The sequence below is a fragment of the Pezoporus occidentalis genome, unplaced genomic scaffold, assembly GCF_034315485.1.
Source record: "Pezoporus occidentalis ecotype Australia unplaced genomic scaffold, CSIRO_AGI_Poc_V1 ctg21, whole genome shotgun sequence".
In the NCBI taxonomy this organism is placed as follows: domain Eukaryota; kingdom Metazoa; phylum Chordata; class Aves; order Psittaciformes; family Psittacidae; genus Pezoporus; species Pezoporus occidentalis.
In genome coordinates, this window is record NW_026913964.1 from 154,421 (window position 1) to 169,580 (window position 15,160).

Consider the following 15,160-nt stretch of genomic DNA (forward strand, 5'->3'; position numbering starts at 1 on the left):
TTAGAGGAGATGAACATATGATTTGCGTATGGAGACATGACAGTGTATTAGCCACTCTGCCACTCATCTGAACTCTGCTATGGCTCTTGCTACTGCTTCCTTCTTGCAAGACTCCAGAAGACAAGAAAATTCCTGGGGAATGGAATAATTCTTGGAGGACAGAGGGAGTCAAGCCCATTCCCTTCCAGAACCAATGCATTTTATGAAGCTGCCAGCACCCTTTGCAGTAGGTCCTGCCTAGGAGATAACAGGGTAAGAAGGTTCTACCATCTCCTCTGAGGCCCTAAAGGGCTAACACAGCCTTGTGAGAAATTTCTTCAGTTCATCTCTTTGGTTTTCCAGATGAATCTCTGCTTGTGACCTACAGACACAACAGCTCTTGCTTAAGAAACAAAATGCTCCATGGGATCAGGTAGGTCAAGTCTCTGTTTACTTCCATGAGGGCTGTTTAAGGAGCAAAAGTATTGCTCACTGCCACTATTACTGTCTTTGTAGGGACACACAATTAAAGCTTCTTTTCTTCCTTTCTCTCCAAAAGACTATTTGTGGATTTCTCTGATGGAAAAAGATTAATTTGTTCTACTTAGTCATCCAGTTCCAATGGAAATACAGGTACAATCTGAACCATGACTAAGAGTACAGAAAGGGGTGGAGGTTTGACATGTACAGTTTGACCTGGAACTACCAAGCACTTGTAGGTAAGAATTCTGTGACAAAACCAGCTTGGGAGCCTGTTTATGGGCAGCACTGACATAGCACCAAAACTGAAGGCACTGATATAATCCAGAGCACTGAAAGGAATACCATCCTGTGCATGCATCTAAATTCCTGTCAGAATAAATTTTTTTCAGTGCTTACTAAAAGCATGTAAGTGGCTGGGTGGGGAATACCAGCATACATTCCTCTCAGAGGTAAACCCCTCTAGTTGAAGTACAAATTCCCTTCTGGAAGCAGCTTGCTTTTTCTGTGTCTGAAATAATTTTAAATTCTTGGCCATAGACTGCCCTGCAGTGGCGTAGCCAAAATCTGCAGCCTTACTGACTTTTGTACAGTACCTTTTAACTTCCTTATTTAGAAGTAGTATGCTCATCACTAGAAGGTACAGAAAGAGACCAGAACATTTGCAGAACAAATTAAAAAATTGAAGCAAGGGAGATTTCAGTCTTCAGCGTAAATACAGTGTGCAATAAAATGCCACTACTGATTTGGAATGTTTTATCTCATTTTCATAGGAAACGAGGCAGATTTGATCACACTTTGTATCTGTTTGTCTCCAGAAGCTATTTGCTGACCTCAGATTTGCTGACCTCAGCTAAATTTAACTGCTAAAATGAAGATCTCAGAGGTGGTTAATGTCAACAGATTTTGAGAAAAGTATTTTTTTCAAACCACTCCAGAAAATTAATGGCTATAGTGTCAGCACAGAAACTGTTAGATGTGACAAAGAATCCAGAAAGGAGAATGACCTGGTAAATGCCCCAGGAGAAAAGTCTCAGTCACATTTCACGATGAACCTAGAGACAGAAATCCTTAGAATCTCGTACTGAAGCAGAAACCAGGCTTCATTAGTACTGGAGCTTGCTTTGTAAACTGATGGAACTTCTTAATCTACCTATATAATTTTAAGCTTCACAGAAATCAGCTCTCTAATCTTAATATTCTAAAGATGCAAAACTTCAGTAGTTTCATTTTCTGTGCATTCCTACTGGTGTCTGCATTCTAAGTTGCATCACATTTGGCAGGACTAATAGTAGCACAAAATGGTGATAGGTAGCAAGGTTGCTTGTATTCAGATTGACTGTGGCTCAACATTACTTAATGTTGAATCTTAATGTTACTTTAAGTTCTTAGAAGGGTAAAGCACAATTTGTGTTCATTAAAAGAGACGAAATAATACCAAAAGCATTTTCACACTCAGCAGAAGGTGTGGATTACCCTCATTGTACTTCCGGTAAGTCAAAAGATGCCCGTATCTCAGCTGATCTCCTTCAGCTCCCTTACAGTAAGATCAGAAAAACAGGCACTTCAGAATGTAATTCATTTGACCTCTTTCAGATATGTCCTTTGTTGTGAGGCAAATGAATGCCAGAAATGACTATTTCTCTCAGTTTCCTGTAAAGGAAGCTTATGATAACTAGCTCAGAGATGGGCATTCCAATGTTTTATAAGCATTTGGAATTTGGAGAGCTCTTACTACAGTACTATCTATACATCCATCAAGCACTGTGAATGAACTTCATATTCTGAAGCTGAGGGACCACTTTCTTAGTGAAAATATATAACTGTGATGAACTGAGACAGCCCTGCTAAAATAAGATCTGGTGCTAAACTTTTTTCAAAGTTTTCCGAGTTTCTCTGAGTCATTTGAATCACTTCATGATCATTCTTCATATTTGGTTTTGTTCTGGCAACATCAATTTCTGCCCTTGCTTACGCACTGGGTCCTCCAGACAGTACCTTCTTGATACTTCATTTTTTAAAGAGCGAGAAATAGATACCCCAAAAGTTTAAGAAATATGTCAGTTGACTTCCTACAACTGGAAAAGAACTTTTCTTCCCTTTTAAAACTCAGGCTCATCAAGACAACATGTGAGTAAGTACAAAATCCGTGTTTTTTGAAATGTGCTTTTAATCATTCAAAGGAAATAAGCTGATTATATAAGGAACCAACAGGCTGTGCACTTGGAAGAATACAAATCTGTGTTCTTATTTTGTGCACAAATAAATACAGCACTGTTAAAAATAATCAGAGAACAAACAGGATACAGTAACTGGGAAAAGTAAAGTTCAAAAGTTGTCAAGGAAGATGAGAATGGTGCATAACCCTTTTAGTTGAATGCTGCTAGTTTTTTTCCTGTTCATTTTGATGTTAAGCTGATGGCCCTCTTGATACGGTCTACAGTGCTTGCCTCATCATTTTCTTCTGTGGTCTGCAGCTCACTGGACCGTGAGTTGCTGCATTCAGTGTCTTGACAGCTGCAGCTTTCCACATATATATACTTGTGTGAAATTGAACTCCCAGAGGGACATTTCAGTTTCACTTCCTTCATGGTAGTCCTTGATTCCCTGCAGCAGGAACAGCTGTGGTCCAGAAAATTGGCCTCAGCAGAATATCTGTTAACATGAAAATGGCAACATTACTCTGTGTCAGAGGCCAGCATATAAAGAAGAGGGTGAAATTAAATATGGAACTACTGTGAGAAGTTTGGAATAATATATAGAAGAGCCACAGTTGTGGCTAATGAAAGTGCTAAACTCATCTGACAGAACAATGTTTATAACAGTATGCTTATAAAATTCATTGCATTTGCTGAGATTTTTCTTTTCTTCTGGAAAAACAATTAGCATTGAAGTCCTAATAACCCAGTAAGTTCTAGGAGCTCAGCTTCCTTAAATTCCTCTCATCATTCCAGCCCTGATGGATATTAAATACACCAGATGAATAATTAAGGGCAGACAAAGCCCTGACCTGAGTAAAAATACTGTACAGACAAGTGGCTACAATGCCATCTACAATGGCATCACATCAATCAATTGGCTACAAGGGCTACAATCGCATTGTGTGAATCAAAGTGCATGTCCCATACCCAGCAGTGTTAACAGGAAGAGGAAGCAGCAGCTCTTTCTGTTCCTATCTTACAGCAAAGTATTTTTTTGAAGCCTTGTGGTCATCAGCTTCACAAGCACCTTTCCTAAGTGGCAGAATCTGTCAGTATCAGTCTATAAACTGTGTCAAAAGTCATCTTTTTCTTGTACTGGTGCAGAGGCAACCAGAGCAAGACTCTAAGATGATAAGGTATTTCAAAATACTGGTAAACCACCTAGCTAATAGGGGCTTAATCTGAGACTAAAGATCAGTTTTCTCCCCTCTAAGGTGCCCTGTGGCATATTCAGTGATAGGCAGCAAATGACAGTTTCTCTGGGGAGCCGATAGTTTCAAGTCCTCTAGCACTCTGCAGTCTAACTATTTATTGTTCTTTTTATATAAAGAAGCTCAGTGCCAGCAGAATTCAAATCCCATTGTCTGATCAGTTTACTTACAGCGAGAAGGTTCCACATGTTCCTTCACATTCAGTCATGACAACTCTGTCCACAGAACGACAGCCCTTATAGAGGATAAAGTCTTTCCTTTGACGGACAGAACACGGTGTAGGACTATCCAGGGGTATACCTACAGGGAAAGATTAGAAAATACTTTCAGTGAAACAGCTCCAGAAGCTCCTTGCAGTTCAACAATTGCTGGACTTCACTAGTGCACTCAAATCGTCTTTAGTGGTCTTTCTGCTTCCATTTCAACTTTCCTAGAGACATGGACAGGGAATGCTTGGAATAACAAACACAAATATAATCTATTTGAATACAAACATTTCAGCCTTTATGGCTGGGAAACGGATTGATATAAAAGAAAATTCATTCTCTGTATTATTGATTCAGGTACACTGGAATACTTACAGGTTTTGCAACAACCGTTAGGTAAGAATGCAATAGTTCCCTAAAAGACAAAGAAACAGGAAAAATAAGATTATTTTCTTTCCCTTTATTAAAGCAGCTTTTAGGCCAATACTGAATAGAGTGATTCCTCAATGGCTGGAAATAACCAGCAAAAACTGAAGGATTGTTCTGATAAAAAAGATAATGATGTCTTCTAGACTTGAAATATAGCCATTTACAAAGGACTGTGAAAATTGAGATAATGCTTTGAAGGAAGCCTACAGTTAACATCATGCAATTTTTCCTCAGAAAAAATTCCAAAAAAATGTTTTGCAGAGCCCCACACAAAGCAGTCAGCAAGGACTTTGTATCTAAGTGCTGAACAGTATTTTGGCTGCTGAGAGACTGCTGCCAGCTACAAGCCATGAACTATCACCCAGATATCTTACTTCATACACTGTATAGGTCTGTGCATGGATGGAGCAAAACTTTTGCCTTTGGGACGGACAGACGTTGGTGAAAGGTCATCGGAGCTTTATTGGACTTTTGTTGATAGTTAAGTGGCTGAAGTAAACTGAAGTAATCTATACATTGAGTAGAGAGTAAGTTTTCCATATTTACTTACGGGTTTGCAGCTGTCTTCATTGAACGCTGGGCAGGTTATCTCAGATTTAGAAGAGAGAAGATGGTTCTGGATATTTACACAGCTATAAATGGTGCAGTTGTTGTTAGGATCATTTTCAAACTCTCCAGGCTGCAAGTGAAATACAAAACGTAATAATGAAAGCTGAAGGGAGCTTAGTCAGAAATTTTCCTGCCCTCTGACAATGACTCTCCTCATTGTTCCCCAGTCAATTATTTTAGCTTAACATCCACTTAACAGCCATTTTAATTATTTTAGGTTAACAGCTTATTATATGCATTGCAGTATGCCATATATGGAAAGAATAGTCATGTTTACATGTGATTTCCCTTGCAAAAGAAAAATCCCTCTAAAGTATGTAGAGTACATCAGAGTTATTAACAGAATAATCTATGGCAATGGATTTTGCCTAGGGAAAGCTAAACTAAATATGGTAATTAAGAACAATCCTAAACTTTCACCCTACAGGGCAATAAAACGGTTTCATATTCAGGCTTTAATAGTGTTTTTCAACACACAGAAATTACATAATATAGAAAAGCCCAAGCTTCCAGACATTGCAAGAAAAATCTTTCCAATGGTATTAGATTTGTTATTCCAGGAAGAGCCTTCCAGAAAATTCGATTATAAAAGTCCTTTTTTCAAGCCAAAAAAATGCAGATAGGCTTTGCTTTAGGTGAGCCTATGACCTTTTAGGTGCAAACTTATACTAAGCCTTATCTCTGAAAAGGAGATGTTCCCTCTCTGAAAGGGGGAACTTTACAAATTTGGTAAAGAAGATGTAGAGCATACTTACGCTCAAGATGAGGTCAGAATTGTTGGCTGTTTGTATAATACACTTAGTCTGCACACATCTTCCACAACATTCACCTTCCACTGGTTGATGTTCATATCCCTAAATATTAAAATTAATTAAAAATGAAAGTACTATGATAGATATATTTCAGAGAAATAAATGAAAACATACTAACACATTAATTGATTATGCTTTGAAGTGCACTATAGATTTGTGCTTTTGCGTACCTTTCAGTGTTCCAACACAATGGAAGACAAGTAATAAAAGCAGGCTATAGGTGGAATAAATTAAAGCACTAAAATAAATATGCCTAATAATTAAATACAACTCTACTATGTGCTCTACAGAAATTTCCCAGCTAGTTCAATATGAACTGAATACTGTAAGTTACACAGTCAAGCTTCATGTAATAGACTGCTCAAGAACAGCTGGTATCCATGCTGGAGTTGGACTCTGGATTTCTGCTCCTTGTCCTTTGCTTATACCTCTCATGGATCAAACTCCTTTTCACATACATGGGTATTTTGGCTTTTTGTTTGTTTGTTTGAAGTTTGTCACTTACTGGTTTGCAATCTGTGTTGCATGGAATATGTTCACATGAGATGATATTCAGTTGAGTGCTGACGTTAACTTCATTAGTGCAGAAACAATTCTGACACTTATCAACAAAGACTGAGGAATTAGGCTACAAATTTGAAGACAAAAAGGTTCATATATTAATCAGACATGACATGTGTGACAGACATTTCTTAATTTCTAAAAAATCAGTAAACTAATCAATAGAAAACAAAACAATCATAGCAACTATTGGATAGCTATTTGGTTGGACATTTATGAGACAACATTTTAAATATTGGATTTAATTTAGCGTGTATCTTTACTGAAGTCCTATATAGCAATTATAAACTCAGATATCTAAAGAACAGGTGTCATAAAAATATCTGCGATAAATAAATTACTAGACCAAACATACTTTATTAGGAATCTAAGTCTGTTTAGAATAATACTTATTTACAAATATTATCATTTTTGAAAGCAGAGTCTTAAAATTGCAACAATGTGCTGACATCATAAGACGTCAGCTGATTTTTTAAAATGCATGTACACTTAACTCTAAATGCGAATCTCTCTGCTACTGACATACAAACAGCTTTTCAGTCTCTTATACACAGCAACCTTTACAGAAAAGATTTAGGCTTTGTAAAACTGATGGACTCCTGATAGACATTTGAAAACTGCTAAAATACTTGATTGTACTAGATAAACCTCCTCATAATACTTCTGATAAAGTATACTAACTGGTATTTAAACCATTTTCAGAAGACTATTGAAATAGGAACTTACCAAGAATTCAGCATTCTGATGTACACAAACCCCCTTGGAAACTGTTAACAATCAAGGAGATAGGTGGTTATACAGAGGGGAAAAAAAAAACAAACCTCTTCACCCCGCTCTAGTTAAACTCATTCCTTCCACAATGAATCACAATGCATATGGTCAAATACATTGTTTGTCCATTTCTGGTAGCAGATATGACTTACATGAATACAAGAACTAATACCGCATGCTTGAAAGGAAGATTTAGCCCATTATACTCAGTCCAGTTAATAGCCAAGAATGCACATTTAACAGGTACAAGTAAATCCTTGTTTCAATTACCAAGAGCAAAGCAGATTTTGTAAAGCTGTCTTCTACTGGGGATGCCTGGCAGGACATTTTCTTAGATTAAACTGAAACCACAATTCCAGTTAATTCTGTAGCTGTTCTGATATGTACTTACAACAAGGAAACTTGAATTTGAGCCACATGAGCTGTATCTGATTTTGTAGGTTTTCAGCATAACCATAGCAGTAGTAACTAATGTTAATAGTAACCAATTTGTAGAATCTGACTGTTTGCTACCTCTTTCAACAGGCTACTGTATACAGGCTTACTAAGTGTGATACTAAATTATTCAATATATACTGCTAATCATTGTTAATATATTTCCAAGAGACTTACCACACTGGTACACAGGACAGCATTGGCCCCTGGGAATGTGAGAATGAACTTCAAATCCCAGTGTACACCTGGGGGCATTAGTTGTGCACAAGCTTGTATTGCATTCTGAAAAAAAAGGAATAAGCCAGAAAGTATACTAAATCACAGCTACAAGAAATAGACATCTAATAAAGCATTTAGGATAGACTTCCTATTGATAAGCAACAGTCTCAATCTTCTCCAAAGAAACAAATTTCAGAAAGAGAACACATTTTTCTTAGTGAATCCAGGCACTAGTTTGTGAAAATTTTTCAACTATGTAATTACAAGCACTAACAATTCTTTGCAGAGAATTAGTGGACAACTGTTATCTCCAATGTTGTAAGTAATTGCTGCAAAATGAAAACCCACATAGAATTCAGTAATCTATCTGCATTTCACGTGAATAAAATGTGGTGCTGAACTTGAGAACTATAGATTTAGCTGAGTCCCATAATTTTAAATTCAGTTATCCTGAGCCATTGCAATATTAAAATGTATTTTCCCTAACACTGGGCAAGCTGATTTTAAAAAGCATGAAGAAAGATACTATTTTATGACTCCCTGCTGCAAGTCTCTGGTGCTAAACTAGTCCAGTTCTTTTTATCTTTCTCACCCTAAAAGGTACAGGAAGAATGAAAACAAAAGTGTAAACTCACTGCATGTGATAATGGGGCAGCAGGAGTCATCAGGATTGACTTCACTGACTTCATGGAGGCCTTCTCCATCACAAGTGGTCTTATTTTGTTTGGCACATTCATGAGGCTTACATACAATGCCATTTCCACCTTCCAGGCAAATACAGTCCTGACAGTCTACTGTAAACTTTTCCCCAAACTGTCATTAAAGAAAATAAAGTGAGTGATTGCATGATTACCAATTAAAAAGAACAGAAGTAAAAACAGGAATGAAAATTTGGGAGACCACAAAGCAAGACTGCACAAGTAGACACCACTTTCCTCTCCCCAGGCTCAGCCTCTATTTGAAATACAAAAGCATATGGCAGCATACCTCTCTTGATATCTTATCCACTCCAACACAGCCTGTGAAAATATCAAAATAAATTTCAATTACCACTGATATAACAGTAGATATCTCTACTATATGTTGGATGAGTACTGCATACAGTCAGATCTATGCTGTATACATCAAAAGGAAACAACAAAGAGGAAACAAACATGCATCCAAGTGAAGCAGTAAAACTCACCACATGTTTTTACACAGACATTCACACCAGAGTCATACAGCATTGTTCCATTAGGACAGAAACAGCCTTCCACTTGTTTAGTTGAAGTTTCATTTTGCTGGCTATATGAGACAAAATTTCAGAGGAACGCCATTACTATCATAGACATGCAGAGGAGGATTATGCCAAATAATCTTTCACTGAAGATACAGTGGCAAAGAATATGCATATTTGCGATTTAGGTACTGTCAGTGTTCATGTTTGGTATAACCAAACAATATAAACAGTACATGCACTCTCATTTAGGATGAAGAGAACAATGGTACCAGTCAATTTAAGACATAACAGGAGGTTGATTTATCTACCTATGCATTAAATATGACTGAACAGCTACTTGTATGAACTATAACATGGAATTATTTACCTTGATTTGCAGGTTATCTCTTTAATAGGACCACATGCTCTGTATTCTTTATCTGAGGGGCATGTATAAGCTGGAATGGGAGAATAAAAAGGAGGAAGAATTCAGTGACAATTTTCATATAAAAGTCCCATGACTTTATGTCAAGAACTTCAAAACTGAATACTCATTTCCATATGTATCTTTGACAATCTTGAGAAACAAAGAGAAAAACTACCAGAACCAGGTATCAGACTCATGTCTCTGAAAGGAATTATTTTATGCAATGTAGCCATATAGATACAGAATCATAGAATGGTTAGGGCTGGAAAAGACCTTACCATCATCTAGTTCTAGCCCCTCCATGGGGAGGGATGCCTCACACTGTAATTTACATTAAAGAGATAAAGTTATTTCTTTTCTTTTTTTTTCATAATTTTATTCTCTTTTTCACAAGTTCTCAAAGGGGAGTGTATTCATACCGTGTGTCCTCATCTTACTACAGCTGAAAATGAATGCATATGTAACTAAATACAGAGTGATCTGCTGATGCCTACAAAACATAAAACTGCCCATGCACAAAGAAGTATCTATTGATACAGGTGTTTCTGGCACAGTCAATTGATGTATATTTTTGCAGGATCATTTATCATTTCCACTGATAAAAATGTAATCTGTAAAATTAGTTAAGAAAAGCAGCTGTTGTGATTTACTGGTGTCTTCATTGATCGGAATACAGTATAACTTACTCTTAGGACATTATTGCCAAAATAGTTCCATATAAGCTTCTGTAATAGTCTGGACAAACAGCCAAATACTTACAGCAAACACCATTTGTATGACTTCTCCAGTCAATGCATACACTTTGATCAGCACAGGTGGCAGCATAGATCTGCAGACTTGAGCATTCCAGGTCTAAGTTGGGAAGTACGCAACTATCAAAAACACAGGCTGAATAGTACTTTTCAGGCCGGACACGGCCATGGCACGGCTCAAACACACTAGAAACATATACATTTATCATTATTAGTTACTGAATAGTTACTGAATTCTTCAAGATGCTTAACAGGTTATGATGTGGCATATGTGGTACTTCAGGAGATACGAGCAAGGACTATATTATGGAGAGATTTTTACTAGGAACACTTATCTAGATTTTAACCTTGCAACATATCTTCCCCTTGCAATGTATCCTCCCCTCACCTACAAAACAACCAGGCACCAATATTTTCTGCCCATGAATATTATCAAACATAACTATTGTCCTGGGTTCTGCTGTAACAGCTATCTTTCTCCTTCTTAGTAGCTGGTGCAGTGCTGTGTTTTCAACTTTAGTCTAAGAACAATGCTGATAATACAGCAATGTTTTTAGTTGTTGCTAAGTAATGCTTACCTCGATCAAGGACTGTTCAGTCTCACGCTCTGACAGCGAGGAGGGGCACAAGAAGCCGGGAGGAAGCAGAGACAGGACACCTGACCCAAACTAGCCAAAGGGGTATTCCATACCACAGCACGCCATGCCCAGTATATAAACTTAGGGGAGTTACCCAGGAGGCCCATATCACTGCTCGGGTCAGGCTGGGTATTGGTTGGAGGGTGGTTAGCAATTGCATTGTGCATCACTTGTATTGATTGGTTTTTTTCCTTTCCCCTTTTATATTCTCTCCCCTTGTTATTTCTATTATTATTATTGGTGGTAGTAGTTTTGTATAATACCTTAGTTACTGGACTGTTCTTATCTCAACCCATGGGATTTAAATTCTTTCAATTCTCCTCCCCATCCTGCTGGTAGCTGGGGGGAAGGAAAGGGGCAAGTGAGTGAGCAGCTGGATGGTTCTGAGTTACCAGCTGGGCTTAAACCACAACAACCATGAACTACTTTTTTAAAACTAGTTCTAAAATCTCTAAAGAGATTTTGTTTATTTGGGTTTCTTTTCAATTCCTGACACAACATTCTAAAAATGAAGATCTCTCTTTTCAGTTGCACTCTGTTTTCTGCTAATTAAGCATGGGAAAAGACAAGAGCATAGAACAGTGCAGGTCAGAGATATAGAAGAATGTGAGAACATAAGAAAGGTTTATGTAGAAGCCAGACAGTTGGAAGCAAACTATCAGCAAAGAATGACATCCAGGAACAGTAAAAGGAATGGGGGCAACCCAAAAAGCTATGAGAAATGGAGTAATAGTTAGAAAGACTTCCTATGGATAAATGAATCTTAAAATTGCCACTTAATTTGAAGATCAAAGGCTTATAAATCCCAAAGGAATGTCTACCTTCCCAAAAGAAGCTCGCAGATGGAAGAGTCTTTGCAAGGCGTTGGAGTTGTGTTAGGTGCTTTTGTAGGAATTAGGCCTGGAGAGCATTGTGGTTTGGAGGGATCAATAACTTGCCAGTGATCTGCCATAACTTCACAATTTTCTGCAATGTTTCCATTTGGCAACATGCAGTCATCTGCCGTGTTGTTATTGCAAGTACCTAAAATTGGTAAGGGGAGAAAGAATTTGTGCACAGATTTGTAATCAAATTCCATTCATCTTGGTGGCAAGGCTGTCATTTCCCTGTTTATGGTTTTGTGAGAGTACAAAAACTACAAGAGTAAGCCTTACCACACTGTCCATGAGTGTTGTTGCCAAACAGGCTGTAGGGCATTCTGATAGAAAAGGACAAGCCATTGTAGGTCACATTCATTTTTAGTTCAGGAATTTCCACTACGCGATTTATGCCTGATTCATAGATACTCACACCAAATTTTTTATAAGGCAAAGCCACTTCCTGTTTGTTTACTGTCACCTAATAAATAAAGAGAAAAGAGACATATATTTATTTTGACTTCAGAAAAGAATTGACTATTCATTATTTTGCATGGGAGACAGAAAGTAAAAGCAAATAAGATGCTTTTAGTTTGCAGCAACTGTCCCTGTGTTTCCTTTTGTGTTACTGGAAAGCCAAACTTCTCCTCCCTCAGCCAAAAAAAAAGGCCTGTCAGCCACTGATAAACTAGGCTAAAATTCAGAGTTTAAACCAGCTGAACTCTAACACTCAACAGATTTATTAGAGTGACTATGACATCAAGGACACCCTATGAAAGTGCAATATGAAATCCTCCTAAATTCCTAGTGGGCACAGTTTTAACTTTCTGGGCAAAAAGGGAACATGGTTGTAGGAAAATCAAATTAAAGAAATAAGCCAAAATCTGTATTATTTATTTAAATACAGTAGTCATATACCTATGGAACTAACACGACTGCTTTTACTCAGCAAAGGTAGTTTGCTTTGCTTTACAGAAAAAAAAATGGTCTAAATGTTGCAAATTTTCAACAACATCCTGCAACCTAACTTGTAATATTCCCACACAGTAATGTACAAAACTAAACTAACCAAACCCCCAAAACCACAAACCCAAACACTTCTTATCCAATTTTGAAGGCTCAAAACTGGGACATCATGTTTATCAATTAAATAAACACATAATAGGCCCTATTCTGCAAAATGAAAACATTGACATCAGTCAAAGCTAGTAATTTCACTTTAAAAAAATGCTTAAGGCCAATGCTTTAAATCTTATGCCTAATTTATGTTATAACCTCCCATTCAACATTTGTTATTTTCCTTTGTGGAAAAGTCCAAGCTAGTATTAATTCTGAAACACAGATTTGATTTTAATTTTTTCCCCTGACATTGTGTACATAATTATCAAGTTGATGTTACACTATTATTTTAACCAAGAAATCAAACGTAGCATTTTCCAATACCTCTACTTGCAGAGTATTTTGTTTGACTGTTGCTATGCGCACTTCCTGAGTCTCATGTCTCACAATGAGTGTTCGAGGACAGGAGACTACATCCCGTACATCACAATTGTAGTTATCAATGTAGACACCAAAGTTGTCAACTTTCTTATCAATCTCTTCCACAAGGACATATGTACAATTCCCTTGATAGCTGTAGTACAGTCCATCGAAAGTCATGTAATGTGGGTCTCCCCAGCCAATGCAGTAGCCTACAGAAACATACAGCTAGGTTAGCTCCTTATGGCAACACACAGAATTAGGCCAGACTACAAACAAAATCTGTAGGGATTCATTTCATGTAACTTTAAGCATTTTTAAAGTGTGTATGTCAATGCATGAGCTCGTTATCTAGAACACATAAATAATAGAGGAAAACAGGCACTTTCAGGGCACAGCTCATCTGACATTTCTGACAATGGAGAATAGGATTAACTTCATCCTAGACATACCTTTACAGATAGCCTGACTAAGTTCATCTAGTTCCAACCCTCCTGCCACAGGCAGGGACACCTTCCACTATATCAGGTTGCTCAAAGACCTGTCCAACCTGGCCTTGAACACGTCCAGGGATGGGGCAGCCACAGCTTTTCTGGGCAACCCGTTCTAGTGCCTCACCACCCTCACAGTGAAGAATTTCTTCCTAATATCTAATTTGAATCTATCCTCTTTCAGTTTAAAGCCATTCCCCTTTTTCTTATCACTACCTGCTTTTATAAAAAATCCCTCTCCTGCCTTCTTGTAGGTGTCATTTGATGCAGGCCAGGATACGGTTGGCTTTCTGGGCTGCAAGTGCACATTGTGCTGAGCCTCTCATCAAACAACACTCCCAAGTATATGTAGGCTTCTAGCCTTTAGATAGATGTTGGCATCTGGATATTTACATCCTGCCTTGGGAGACCAATTACTTCTCCTAACACAATAATTATATAGAAATTATGGCATATAAGTAAAAGCCCTCAGTAGCTAAAAAGAATCATTGAAGCACTGCAAATAGTCCAACACTAGAAGTCTGAGGGCCACAACCTTGTGTGATACTTATCCCCTAATAAAAAAAATACTGTTGCTCTTGACACTAGCATTGTTCCCACAGACAATGACAAAATATTCAACAAAATATATACTTACAGTCACATTCCCAGTGCCAACAGCATCCATCCTCATCAATGACTTGTACAGGAGAAAGACCATTGGCACATGTAGGTTTAGGAGGTGGATTACAGATTATGGGAACCACCTGGATTACATCATCTTCTATGCATATGGCCTTAGTGCAGTTGCAGAGCCACCATGATTCACCTGGCTGTGTTTGGAAAGAGAGTATTTGATGGAAGAGGGAGAGAAACCTTATGGTCAAATTACCAGCAGTTACGCCTGAAAATCTTTTGCAGTATTTAAAATGTCATATTTTTATTGACAATTTTTTTCCCACCAGAAGTCTGAAAATGGGAAGTGCAGCAGGCAGTACAAAGGCCTGCAGGATGAACTAGCACTACTGAGAGCTGCTGATTGAAAAGCATTACTTATAAAAGTCAAACCAGTAACCTCAAGTGGGAATTGCCTTTTTTAGTTTCGGGTATCTAAAAGTTAAATGTCTGATATAATTTCATCATCTAGACTCCCTTTCTAAGCCAGTATCAGTGAAAGATACTGATCCAGATCCATGATGAATATATAAGCAATCCCCTTCCGTGAATGCCTCGAACAGATTAAGAGCTAAAGACACAGTGAACACCAGTTATTTGGGAGGTAATGCCTAAGGTCATTACATGCATGCATTGTGATTGTATGCATTTTGTCTATCTTCTACCAGTTTTTCCGCCATGTATAATATTGTATACTAAGCAAATTGATAAACATCTAAGCTGTGAGGAGGCTTTAAAAATGTACAAGACA

The 15,160-nt window shown here is 37.7% G+C and overlaps 1 protein-coding gene across 1 annotated transcript in view; it reads right to left on the reverse strand.

The window, feature by feature from the left end:
* Positions 1-2,628: 2,628 nt before the first annotated feature.
* Positions 2,629-15,160, reverse strand: part of MUC2 (mucin 2, oligomeric mucus/gel-forming) — a 51,297-nt gene continuing 38,765 nt past the window's right edge. Inside the window, exons 34-50 of the mRNA XM_062619395.1 lie at positions 14,393-14,567; positions 13,229-13,476; positions 12,083-12,266; positions 11,750-11,951; positions 10,298-10,476; positions 9,500-9,569; positions 9,097-9,197; positions 8,901-8,932; positions 8,549-8,726; positions 7,872-7,976; positions 7,215-7,255; positions 6,433-6,555; positions 5,871-5,969; positions 5,057-5,185; positions 4,453-4,492; positions 4,042-4,171; positions 2,629-3,114 (exon numbers count right to left, since the gene is read on the reverse strand). Coding sequence (XP_062475379.1) covers positions 2,859-3,114; positions 4,042-4,171; positions 4,453-4,492; positions 5,057-5,185; positions 5,871-5,969; positions 6,433-6,555; positions 7,215-7,255; positions 7,872-7,976; positions 8,549-8,726; positions 8,901-8,932; positions 9,097-9,197; positions 9,500-9,569; positions 10,298-10,476; positions 11,750-11,951; positions 12,083-12,266; positions 13,229-13,476; positions 14,393-14,567 — 2,292 coding nt within the window. The 3' untranslated portion in view covers positions 2,629-2,858. The remainder of the gene's footprint in view (positions 3,115-4,041; positions 4,172-4,452; positions 4,493-5,056; positions 5,186-5,870; positions 5,970-6,432; positions 6,556-7,214; positions 7,256-7,871; positions 7,977-8,548; positions 8,727-8,900; positions 8,933-9,096; positions 9,198-9,499; positions 9,570-10,297; positions 10,477-11,749; positions 11,952-12,082; positions 12,267-13,228; positions 13,477-14,392; positions 14,568-15,160) is intronic.